The sequence below is a fragment of the Pelobates fuscus genome, chromosome 3 (genome assembly GCF_036172605.1).
Source record: "Pelobates fuscus isolate aPelFus1 chromosome 3, aPelFus1.pri, whole genome shotgun sequence".
NCBI lineage: Eukaryota > Metazoa > Chordata > Amphibia > Anura > Pelobatidae > Pelobates > Pelobates fuscus.
Window position 1 is genome coordinate 137,823,940 of NC_086319.1, and position 13,161 is coordinate 137,837,100.

Genomic DNA, 13,161 nt, shown 5'->3' on the forward strand with positions numbered 1-13,161 from the left:
TATTTTTAGTTCGACGGCTATGATTGTTTTTTATTTGGCCTTTTTTGGCCCCCCCCCCCCCCCCCCCTTATTACTATTATGGCCCCCACCCGCCGCCCAGGGGTGGGGGTTGGGGGGTGGAGGACAGTAGGTCCCCCCCCGCCCTTATTACTATTATGGCCCCCACCCGCCGCCCAGGGGTGGGGGCCGGGGGGGAGGACAGTAGGTCCCCCTTATTACTATTATGGCCCCCACCTGCCGCCGGGGGGTGGAGGACAGTAGGTCCCGTTCCCCCCCCCCCCCTTATTACTATTATGGCCCCCACCCGCCGCCCAGGGGTGGGGGCCGGGGGGTGGAGGACAGTAGGTCCCGTCCCGTCCCCCCCTTATTACTATTATGGCCCCCACCCGCCGTCAAGGGGTGGGGGCCGGCGGGGGAGGACAGTAGGTCCCCCGTCCCCCCCTTATTACCCCCTTTTTTTTTTTTACAGTGAGCAGCCACAGGCTGCTCACTGTTTAGTGGACATGCCCCTACTCGCGATATAGCGAGTAGGGGCATTGGGGAGATTTTAATCTCCCTTGTGCTATTATGGAGGTCATATTGACCCCCATAGAGTGAGGGGACCTGGGGGGCTTATGAAGTGGTGGGGAGCACTGCTCCCTGCCGCGTCTGTGTTTACATATTGCAAGGAGGGAGCTGCACGCCGGTAGCTCCCTCCTTGTAATAAACCGAACAAACGAACGAACACTGATACACAGTGTTAGTTTGTTCGTCTGATTTTTTTCTATTCATTCATTCGTCTGTCTGATGAATGAATGAATGAATAGGTGAAATTCCCGTTCGCATGTCCAGATGTTTCACTGGGCATGTGCGGGAATCTCCCAGTCTGTGTAGTGTGGGTAGATGACGTGTCCCACAGGGACTTCACCTACCCACACAAAGATGGCGGCGCCCTGAATATAGATCGGGGCAGAAAATAAAGAATAAAAAATAGGTAATGTGGGGGGCATAGGGGCATTTGGGGATGACTAGGGGGTCGATTGGATGTAGTTGAGGCGGGAGGGGGGTTAAAAAAAAAACGGAATTCGGCATGACAGTGCCGCTTTAATGGGGATTTAAATCCCCATAGACAGCAATGTAGTGTGAGCAGGGTTAAATCCCTGCTCACACTAGGAAACCCAGGTATCATTAGAAACCTGGGGGTCCCCTCTGTCAGTTGGGGCCATTTTTAGTGGCCCCAGACTTTTTGATGAGCTGCATGCAGTGCTGAAAGTTAGCACTGCATGTAGCCATTTAAATCCACAAAACACTGCAGCTGAGCGATCAAGCTCAGCTACAGTCATTCTCTCAAGTGATCTGGTGCTTGGGAGACCCCCAGGGTCTGAACAAACCCTGGAGGATCACCCTATATGCCCAAATGCCATTCTGATCAGTGCTGGGCATTTTTAGTTGTAAGAGATGGGAGACTGCAATACTGAAAATAGCCAGTAGATGGCAGCAACATACCACTGTGTTTTAGTTTAAAATCCCTTTACTAATATCAGCACTGATATTAGTAGAGGGAAACCTTTGGGATTAAGATTAAATTAAGGATTACAATTAAGGATTATTATTCGGTTTAGCATAAATACTAGATTTATTATCAGGTTTATTACTGGGTTTATTATTAAGTTTATGTTTGAGATTAGGTTTATAATTAATTGTAGTATTGGGATTATGTTTCAGATTAGGATTCAGATTATGGTTCAGATTAGGATTAGGGTCAGCACGGGCATCCCTTGCTGAATATAGGAATGGAATTCCTCGGCTGACACCAGCAGGGGGAATCATGTTAACACTATTGCTAAAGGTAGGATTGAGATTAGGTTTAACCCCTTAAGGACCGGCCTGTTTTTGCGATGTTTGTACGTTAAGGACCAGAGCAGTTTTAACACTTTTGTGGTGTTTGTGTTTAGCTGTAATTTTCCGCTCTCTCATTTACGGTTCCCATACAAGTTATATATTGTTTTTTTCACGACGAGAAGGGCTTTCTTTACATAACATTATTTGTATTATGTCATATATTGTATTAAAAAAAATGAGAAAATATGGTGAAAAATTAAAACAAAAAACATGTTTTGGACTTTTACTTGAAAAAATCTTTTACTTATCTACAAAAGCTAATGAAAAAAACTGCTAAATAGATTAAAAATTTTGTCCCGAGTTTAAAAACACCCAGTGTTTACATGCTTTATTGCTTTTTTTTGCAAGTTATAGGCCTATAAATATAAGTAGGAAATTGCTGTTTCAATATATATATTTTAAATGTATCAATAGTGACATTGTAACACCGTTATCTGTCATAAATGCCCGAAACACACCTAACATGTACATATTTTTTTAAAGTAGACAACCCAGGGTATTCAAAATGGGGTATGTCCAGTCTTTTTTAGTAGCCACCTAGTCACAAACACTGGCCAAAGTTAGCATTTATATTTGTTTGTGTGTTAAAAATGCAAATAACGCTAACTTTGGCCAGTTTTTGTGACTAGGTGGCTACTAAAAAAGGCTGAACATACCCCATTTGCAATACCTTGGGTTGTCTTCTTTTGCAAATGGTATGCAATCATGGGGCTAATTCTCATTCCTTGGCTACCATACGCTCTCAAAGGCAACCTAACCAATCTGACAAATTTCAATAAAAAAAAAAAAGTAAAATCAATCAAAAATCAGCCTTATATTTGACCCTGTAACTTTCACAAACACTATAAAACGTCTACATGTGGGGTACTGTTATACTCAGGAGACTTCGCTGAACACAAATATTAGTGTATTAGAACAGTAAAATATATCACAGCAATAAAATCCTCAGTGAAAGAGCTGTTTGTGTGTGAAAAATGCAAAAAACTTCACTTTCACTGACAATATCATCGCTGTGATATGTTTTACTGTTTTGAAACACTAATATTTGTGTTCAGCGAAGTCTCCTGAGTAAAACAGTACCCCCATGTACAGGATTTAGGGTGTCATAGAAAGTTACAGGGTTAAACACAGTGCTAGCAAATTAAATTATCTGGACTTTCGGCCTGGGTTGGCAGGCAGGTCCCTCGAATTGCAATCATTAAAATTTACTTAATTAGGTAAAAATATTACATAAATATGCACGTATAATTTTAATATACATACATATTTATATATTTGACGTCTACGTGTATATTTATGAAATTATTTATGTAATTATGTATGTGGACATATGTATATTTCGTATTATTTTTATTTATTTATTCATACATAGATATATATATCATTACATTCTAAGTGCATTTTGATAAAAATATATATATATCAATATCAAAATACTGTTAGAATAAAATTGCATATATATAATTTTTTTTAATTATTAAAAATTATTTTTATTTTTTGTTATTTATTTTTATTAACATATTATTTGTATTTTATAATAATATATATATACCATATATATAGTTATTATATATATTGTATATATTCGTGTGTATGTTTATATTAATATACGTATATATAAATATAAAAATACACTTAGTATGACATTATATATATGATACATATTATATTTTTTTTACTTTATTTTTTTGATTTTTCACTTGCAGGGAGACTGCCTGTCAGCACAGACAGTCCCCCTGCAGGCAGTCACATGGACCCCTATTGCGGTCATGTGATCGAGATATCACATGGCCGTGGGGTCCTGATCTGCCGAGGGGGGACTGCCCGGGCAGACAGGCAGTCCCCCTGGACCGGGAGGAGAGCTGATCGCCGCCGTGGGACCGACGGCGATCAGGTAAGTTGCCCAAGACCGTTATGACGGTTCAGGACCGTCAGCGGTCCAAACGCACGTTTTACCGCTGACGGTCCTGAACCGTCAGCAGTCCTTAAGGGGTTAAGGTTATAATTAAGGTTACACGTGGGATTACGTTATGGGTTAGGATTGTGGTAATGGTTTATTATTAGATTGAGGGTTAGATTTGGGATTAGGATTTGGTTTAGAATTAAGGCTTGGTTTGGGATTAGAGATTTAGATTAATATTAAGATCGCTACTTTCCAAAGATATGCATATGGGGTATATTTGTACTGAGAAGATGTTGCTGAGTACAGCTAAGATAATTTTATGACAGTGGGAAACAGGATATTTAAAAAATAATAATCAGAAATACTATGTGTATGTAAAAATGTTAAAATAAAAATGAATACCACAAACTTTGAAATAAAATGGTAACAAAATGTCACTTCAATAAAGCTTCTAATATTTTATATGAGGGTCCCCATGTTGTCCACTTTTGTAAATGGTATGCATTGATGGCGTTATTTAAATATATGAGCGACTAAAATGCCCCAAAATGAAACAATGACCATTCGTCAATTTGCCATTTAAAAAAAAACCTGTAATGGGCCGGCTATGATTTTAGCCCTGTATTTTTTTCACAAAAACCTGGCTAAGGTGTACAAAGGGGGTAATTTTGTACTCAGGAAATATAGCTGAGAATAATTTCGTGATTTAATTTACAGTAACATATATAAAGTTTCCGAAATTAACTACTAAAATACAACGTGTGTATAAAAATGCAAAAATAAAACAATATGATAACATTTGAAAGTAATTGGTGCTAACATAACTGTATAATAAAGCTCAAAATATACCATATGACATAGCCCGTGGTGTCTACTTTCACAAATGGTATGCATTTATGGAGTAATTTTAACTGTCAATCTGCTACAATAACCTAAAATGTGATATAGACACACCAAATCCATTTATCAAAATTCTAATTGTAAAAACTGTAATGGTTTAAGGCACTGTAGCTTCACAGGATAGTGTCAAATACATACATTGGGGGTATTGTTTTATTCAGAAGAGTTTGCTGAGCATAATTATGGGGTTTTGATCACAGTGGCACATACCAGACTTGAAAAATGACCCCAAAAAATGTAATGTGTGTGTAAAAAATGCAAAATAAAATATTTTACCACAAAGTTTGACATAAACTGGTGAAAAAATGGCATCACGCTAAGGCACAATATATACCATATGAGATACACTGTAGTGTCTACTTTCACCAATGGTAGGTCATTGAGGGATAAATTCAACAGTTAAACTGCTACAATGCCCCAAAATGAGACTTGCTCCATCAAATTCATCTATCAAAATTATCACTGTGAAAACTGAAATGGTCAGGTCTCTTTTATGGCACTATAACTTCACAGGATAGTGGCAAGGACATAGATTGGGGGTATCATTTTACTCTGTTGATATGGCTGAAAACAATATGGGGTTTTCTACAGCAGTAGTATATATCAACGTTATGAAATACACATTAAAAATCCTTGTTTTATGTGTGTATGTTAGGAATCTGAAAAAAACACAATTTTACTACACTATTTAGCAGCGAAATGGCTACGTAAAAAGTGTCGAATACCCTTTGGTAAATAGCCTGTGATGTGTGCTTTATATAAATATATATACTTTTGTGCAGCAATTTTGCTTTCTGTGATGGCTATTAAGCTTACAAGACAAACATGCCAAATTCTAAAATTGCTCCACATTAAAAAAAGTTTTTACTCCTTGTATTTTGTGACCTGTAACTTTCAAAATAAGCTGAAATCCTAGACATATTATGTACTCTGAAAATCAGAACAACTAATTGAATATTTTTTTAATTACTTTCCTTAAGCTGCACTTATTATACACACGTTATTATTGCCTAAACTGTGGAAAAAACAATTTTTTTCATTTTTTTGTATTTTTTTAAATAATAAATAAGAATTTATATATGTATATGTCACATCAGATTAAAGCCCCTTTTGTCCTTTAAAAAACTATATATAACATGTGTTGGTGTAATAAATAAGAAAAATGCAAACAGAGGATGAACACAAACAGCAAAAAATGCTTGTGTCCTTACGGGTAAGTCCAGTTTTTGAAGCTGCGTCCTTAAGGGGTTAAAAGGACCACTTCACACTCCAAAATGATCTAATTAGAGGGGAGTATGGAGGGTCAAAACAAAAATAGTTAACACTAACCCCTTAACCCCTTAAGGACTGAGCCAAATGTACACGTTGTGAATAAAACAAAACGTAAACAAAACCTTGCATTTGCGCTATATGTCTGTCCAACCGTAATTCACCTCTTTCATATTAAATGCACCCACCCTTATTATATATCATTTTATTCAGGGGAAACGGGGCTTTTTTTTTTATTATTTAATATCAAATATTTTAGCTATGAAACCTAATTTAATAGGAAAAAAAATGGGAGAAAATAAATTTTATTTTTTTTAGTTCTACATGACATTTTAACTGTCAATAGTAGTTATGGTAGGGTGTGGAACTGCACTCTATCCCTTTAAGCAGTATGTAGCTGGGTGCAACTCTGACAGTCTCAGTACCAGAGATCAAATAGAAGAAAGGTCCAGGCACTCCAAGATACAAGCAAGGCAATTTTATTGAACCCACTCCATCACAACTTTTCGACCTACACGGTCTTTGTCAAGCTACTAAGTGCATGTATACATTCATTTTTATAGGAATACAAGTAATTAACAAGATCCCATCAAACAATTATTTAAAAATTACATCCATATCCAACCCCCAGTATAGCCACATTTATAGTAAAGGCTAACAGCTGTGTCACAAGTGCAAATTAACCCCATCGCGACCGATGACGGAGATTTTCCGTCAAGCTTGTCCGTGCGTTAAGGACCGATGACGGAAAATCTCCGTCATTTACTAACGTTAACGCCAGATCGCGGCGATCGTGGGGTTAACGCTGTTGCTGGGTGCCTCGATGTCAGAGGCAGACCAGCACCGCCAATAGAGCTGTCCCAGCACATGTGATCGCTGTGACAGCCAGTCACAGCGATCACAGTGCTGCTGGGATTCCTGATCCTCCTCCCTCCACCTCTGTGTGGTTTGAGAAGTGGAGAGAGACGAATCGGTTGTGAAACATTGTGTGTCAATTTAGTTTAAAGAGTATCTGTGTTTTAAAAGTAATTGTATAACTTTTAAAACAGTTTTAACCCTTTCCCTGCCCTTTTTATCACTGCCTGCAGTGATCAGTTTACTGATCACAGTATTTAACTGTGATCTAATTTTTTTTTTCTACCCTCAAGGGTTCATTTTGATTTTTTTTTAACCCTTAGGGGTTAATTTTATTTATTTTGTTGTTTAATTAATTTCTCGTTAATTCCTTAGTTAGCTGGAGTGGGTGGACTTTAGTGGGAATTTGGGAAATTGAGTGTTAGGCTAGTTAGAGACGAAAAGTTTAGAAACTTTCTGAAAAGTTCTGAAAAGTTTTTAAAAGTTTAAAAAAAAACTATAAAAAAAAAGAAGAAAAGATGAAAAAAAAAGGATAAAAAAAAAGTTTACAAAAAAAACAGTTTAAAGAAAAGTTTGTTAAAGTTACACCTTCATAATGTCTAGAAGGTACACTGCTGAGGAGGCTTATGATATACTAGCAGCCGACTCTGACGCCACAGACACTGCCTCTGAGAGTGGTGGTGAGACTGTGCCAGATACTGCAGGGCCCTCTGTTGTAAGCGCCGAGTCCCCTGACCTGGCTCATGACGCTGGTGACTGGGAACCCCTAAATGATTTCACGCCTGAAATCCCACTGTTTACTGGCAGACCTGGAATCCAGTTGGACGTCACCAACTACAGTGCACTGGATTTCATGCAGCTATTCTTGGGGGATGATATTTTAGGGGAAATAGTCACCCAGACCAACCTTTATGCTGTGCAGTACCTGACACTTAATGATCAGAGTCTCATCGCCAGGCAAGGGAGTTGGTACCCGACAAGTGTGCCAGAATTAAAAAAAAAATGTGGGCACTAACAATGCTAATGGGCATTATTAAAAAAACCAGCATCAGGATGTACTGGTCCAAAAATCCTGTATGCAGCACCCCTATTTACTCCCAGACCATGAACAGGTCCAGATATGAAGCAATGCTTCGCTTTCTACACTTCAGCGACAATACGAAGTGCCCCCCAAGAGATAATCCTCAATACGATCAGCTCTATAAGCTTCGCCCCCTTATTTCCCACTTCAACAGACAGTTTGGCTCATTGTACACCCCACAAAAAAATATTTGTGTAGACGAGTCTCTTATAAGGGCAGACTGGGGTTTAAACAATTATATCCCGGCCAAAAGATCCTGGTATGGGATAAAGTTGTATAAACTTTGTGAAAGTGCCAGTGGGTATGTTTACACCTTCCGTGTGTACGAAGGTAAAGACAGCCACTTGGATCCCCCAGGTTGCCCGGATTTCATTGGGACGAGTGGAAAAATCGTATGGGATTTAATTAACCCATTGCTAAATAAGGGGTATCATTTATTTATAGACAATTACTATAATAGCATCCCGCTTCTTAGGATGCTTTATTGCTTTGAAACTGTGGCCTGCGGCACTATCCGAAAGACACGTGTCGGTTTCCCAAAAGCCCTGGTACAAAAAAAGCTGAAGAGGGGGGGGAAACGGCTGTTCTCTGCCAGGACGAACTGCTGGCTCTCAAATTCAAAGATAAGAAGGAGGTGTTCATGCTAACATCTATGCATACGGAGCACACTCGAAGAGTCGCAGTTCGTGGCAGACAAGAAATTAGATGGGTGCCAGTCTGCATTAGGCAGTATAACAAGCACATGGGGGGAGTTGACCTGTCCGACCAACTGCTGCAACCCTATTTAATACTGAGGAAGACCAGGGCATGGTACAAAAAGCTTGGCATTTACCTTATGCAAATGGCGACTCACAATGCCTTTATTCTGTACAAAAAGGCAAATGCTGACCTTAAATCCACGTTTCTGGATTTCCAGTTTCAGCTTATTTCTGGGCTGCTCACTGAGTGCCACAGTGGGGAACCATCAGCTGGGCCTAGCAGCAGAATGGTTGCGACAGGTCACTTCTGTTTCCGGATACCACCAACCCCCAAAAAGAAGACACCCCAGAAAAGGTGCAGGTTGTGCTATCAGAGGGGCGTAAGGACGGAAACCAGCTTTTATTGCCCTGATTGCCCCTCTCAGCCCGGCCTTTGCATTGGCAACTGTTTTAAAGAGTTTCACACCCAGGGAGAATACGTTGCACATTGTATAAATATATATATATATTTTTTTTTTTTTGTTATTATTTTGTTCGTCCATTTTAAAGTTGCTTTAGTAGCCAAGGAGGCTACTAAAATTCTTACCTCTGACTGATTATTTTTATTTTTCTAATTTTAGTTAGTTAATTAGGGTGCGTGGTAATTCATAGGAAGTTGGGGAGTTTATTGTTACGCTAGGGGTGAAAAGATTTAAAAAAAAAATAGAAAAAAAAATGTTATAACATTATTTAGTTAAAGTTCTTGTGTAAAAAGTAAAAAATGCTTAGGAAGTTATGAATTCTATCAGCAGACAGGCAGTGCCCCAGAGTTTGATGCAGGTTAATACGGTGATTAATATCTTCTTTAAAAAATGGTAGGCCTTTGTGGGGTGGTTTGAATTATCAGCCTGCTAAGAGGCTCTAAAATTGCACATGGACCCAGTGTCAAAACTCAAAGTTTGAAAAAAACTGATATGGCTTAGTCTCCAATGTGCCCCTTCAACATCCCCATATCCCTGAAAAAGGTACACATGGGGGTATTGTTGTACTAAGACGACATAGATGAGCAACATAATAGGTGTTATACTGCCGTAGCACACATAAGGATTGCAAAATATACAGTAACATCTCAAAGTGTGTGTCAAAAAGGCAGAAAAAAATGCTAATTGCTACTAGACTTGGTACAAACTGGCAAAAAAATGATCCTACGCTAGGGTTTAAAATATGCCCTTTGAAATACCCTGGAGTGTCTACTTTTACAAATGGTAGGCCTTTGTGGGGGGTTTTCGAACCGTCAAACTGCTATAGTGGCCCAAATTGAAACATAGGCCCATCAAATGGACAGGTCTCCTATATGGCGCTGTAGCTTCACGAAATAGTGCCAAAGACATACAATGGGGGTGTTATTTTACTCAGAAGACTTAGCTGAGCATAATATTGTGGCTTTGATCATGTCGGCACATGTCAAATATACACAATGCCTAGCAAAAATGTAATGTGGATGTAAAAAATGCCCCAAATTATTTTTTACCACAACCTTTGACATACATTGGTGAAAAAATGGGGGCATGTTAAGGCACAATATGCACCATATGAGAGATGGAGATATGGAGTGTCTACTTTTACAAATGGTAGGCCTTTGTGGGTGTTTTTCCAACAGTCAAACTGCTATAGTGGCCCAAATTGAAAAATAGGCCCATCAAATACGTCTCTCAGAATTCTACTGTAAATAACGAAATGGACAGGTCTCCTATATGGCGCTATAGCTTCACGAAATAGTGCCAAAGACATACAATAGGGGTATCGTTGTACTCAGCAAATGTAGCTGAACACAAAATTAGGTTTTGTACAGGAATAGCACACACTAACTTTACGAAATACACATGAGAAGTTGTTTGTTATAATTTTGTGTGTCAAAAAACAAAAAAAACAACATTTTTGTCCAATATTTAGCAGGGATTAGCGGTGAAATGGCTACGTTAAAAGTGTCAAAATAATGTTAAATAGCCTGTGATGTCTGCTTCATATAAATATATACTTTTGTGTGGCAATTTTTTCTTTTATGGCTATTAAGCTTAGAAGACCAAATACCAAATTCTAAAATCGCTCCATATTAAAAGTTTATTTTACTCCTTGTGTTTTGTGACCTGTAACTACCAAAAAAACCTGAAAATCCCTGACACATTATATATTCTGCAAATCAGAACTAAATGAATTTATTTTTAATTACTTTCCTTAACCTGTACTAATTGTGCACACATTATTATTGCAAAAACTGAAGAAAAAAAACAATATTTTTACATTTTTGGGCATTTTTTTATAATAAATAAGCATTTATATATGTATATGTTACATCAATTTAAAGCCCTTTTTGTCCTTTAAAAAACTGTATATAATATGTGTCGGTGCAATAAAATAGTAAAATGCAAATTGCAGTTGAACGCAAGCAGCAAAAAATTTGAAAATGTCTTGGGTCCTTAAGTGCAAGACAAGCTTTTGAAGCTGTGTCCTTAAGGGGTTAACTCAATTGGAATCCTTCTCAACAAGTACCATTTCTGGGATATGGAGACAAAAATTTGATTTTTTTTTTTTTTTTTTAAATAAACAAACCATAACATGAATCAAAGCCAGATCCGGTCCAATCTCTCTTTAAGCATTACTATCAATTACTTTAGTATGATAAGATCTGATTCTCTGACCTATATATAATACAAAAAATATACATATTTAAAAAAAAAAAAAAAAAAAAAAAAAAAAATATATATAGCGCATCCAAGTAAAGAGCACTCTGGAGTCTTAATATTATATCAAAATAGATACTGCTTTATTGTGCAGAATACAAAAATGTCGACGTTTCAGACACAGACTTTTCTCAAGGTCTTGAGAAAAGTCTACTGTGACTGAAACTTCGACATTTTTGTAGTCTGCACAATAAAGCAGTATCTATTTTGATATAATATTAAGACTCCAGAGCGCTCTCTACTTGGATGCTATACATTGGTCAGAGATTATTTGCACCGGAGCACAGAAAAGACCGGGAACATTGAGTGCTGGGACCTGGGAAAATAGAAAAAAAAATGTATAGGGATAGAGATATAGATAATCAATATGTGTTCCAAAAATGTAATAGAATAACAAAATAATATATATAAAGATGTGTTGTATGTAAAAAAGGTCTATATAATTTGGATAGACAGTGTACATGTTAATAGACAGATTACAAAGCTGTGAATAGTTCTAGTTCCTAGTAATATTTTAAGTGTTGAAGTGTTTTATATGAAATATCACAATAAAAAGTAACTGTCTGACCATTTAAATATAAACCACATGTGTGAAACCCATTAATCTAAAATAAAGTGCATAGGAGTGAAAAAACAATAACATTTATTCAATAAATCAGAGATCTATATTAAGTAACCAAACTCATTACATTTTCTATAATTAGATTATAGGATATAAGCGATAAAGACCTGACTGGTCTAGAGTTCATTTATGTGCATTTAGTAGAGAGGTCCCCAGCACCAATATCACAGATTAAAGATAATCTGCAAACATTTAAAATAGTTAAAATCCAAAAATTAAAACCAATATGAAAATGTCTATATTAACGGATTAAGATCATAATAATAATTAGGGCCTTTTTGAGGTCAGGGTTTTACGTTACCTAATTTCCAGTGAGCTTTTCTGAATATAATATATATATATATGTATGTGTAATTCGCCAGATTGGTTACTTTGCATTTGAGACTGTATAGTAGCCCAGGGATTAAATTTACACCCATAATGGCATGCCATTTGCAATAGTAGAAAGCCCAAGGTATTGCAAATGGGGTATGTCCAGTCTTTTTTAGTAGCCATTTGGTCACAAACACTGGCCAAAGTTAGTGTTAATATTTGTGTGTGGGGAAAAATGCAAAAAACTTAAATTTTGACCAGCGTTTGTGACAAAGTGGCTACCAAAAAAGACTGGACATACCCCATTTGCAATACCTTGGGTTGTCTAATTTTGCAAATGGTATGCCATAATGTGGGTAATTTTCATTCCTGGGAGGAGGAATACTGTCAAAAATACTAGTTTGGCCTTCAAGCTGAAGTGGAGAAAAAACCCAAACCCACACACATTTAATTGAGTGTACAAGAATTTGAATGGATTTTCAGATGGTAGTTAACTTATCTGCCTCACTTTTGCTTTCAAGACCACCTTGTTAATTCAAAATATTTTTTCATGTTATTGTTTTTACGTTTGTATTTGCTTCTTTTTAAATTTTACATTTTTCTTTCAGTCCCACCCAATGGTCTAGTTGTCTACTGTGGAACTATTGTAACAGAAGAAGGCAAAGAAAAGAAAGTCAACATTGATTTTGAACCCTTCAAGCCAATCAATACGTCTTTGTATTTATGTGACAACAAATTTCATACAGAGGTATATAGTCAAGCCTATGTTGAAATAATCAGCGTGATTTTTCTTTCAACTTGAAAAGATTGTTTCTGAACTTTTCACCAATATAAATCACTAGTCCATAAGGGTCAATTTCAAATCATGTTTTTTTATTTATTTATTTTTAACTTGAAGACTCATTTTTGCTAATTTGTTT

General features: G+C 37.2%; 1 protein-coding gene across 2 annotated transcripts in view; it reads left to right on the forward strand.

Annotated features, from left to right (window-relative positions):
* Window positions 1-13,161, forward strand: part of ETF1 (eukaryotic translation termination factor 1) — a 139,883-nt gene that overhangs the window by 22,257 nt on the left and 104,465 nt on the right. For both annotated transcript variants that reach the window (XM_063445277.1, XM_063445276.1), the window contains exon 4: window positions 12,850-12,989. In XM_063445277.1, coding sequence (XP_063301347.1) covers window positions 12,850-12,989 — 140 coding nt within the window. The remainder of the gene's footprint in view (window positions 1-12,849; window positions 12,990-13,161) is intronic.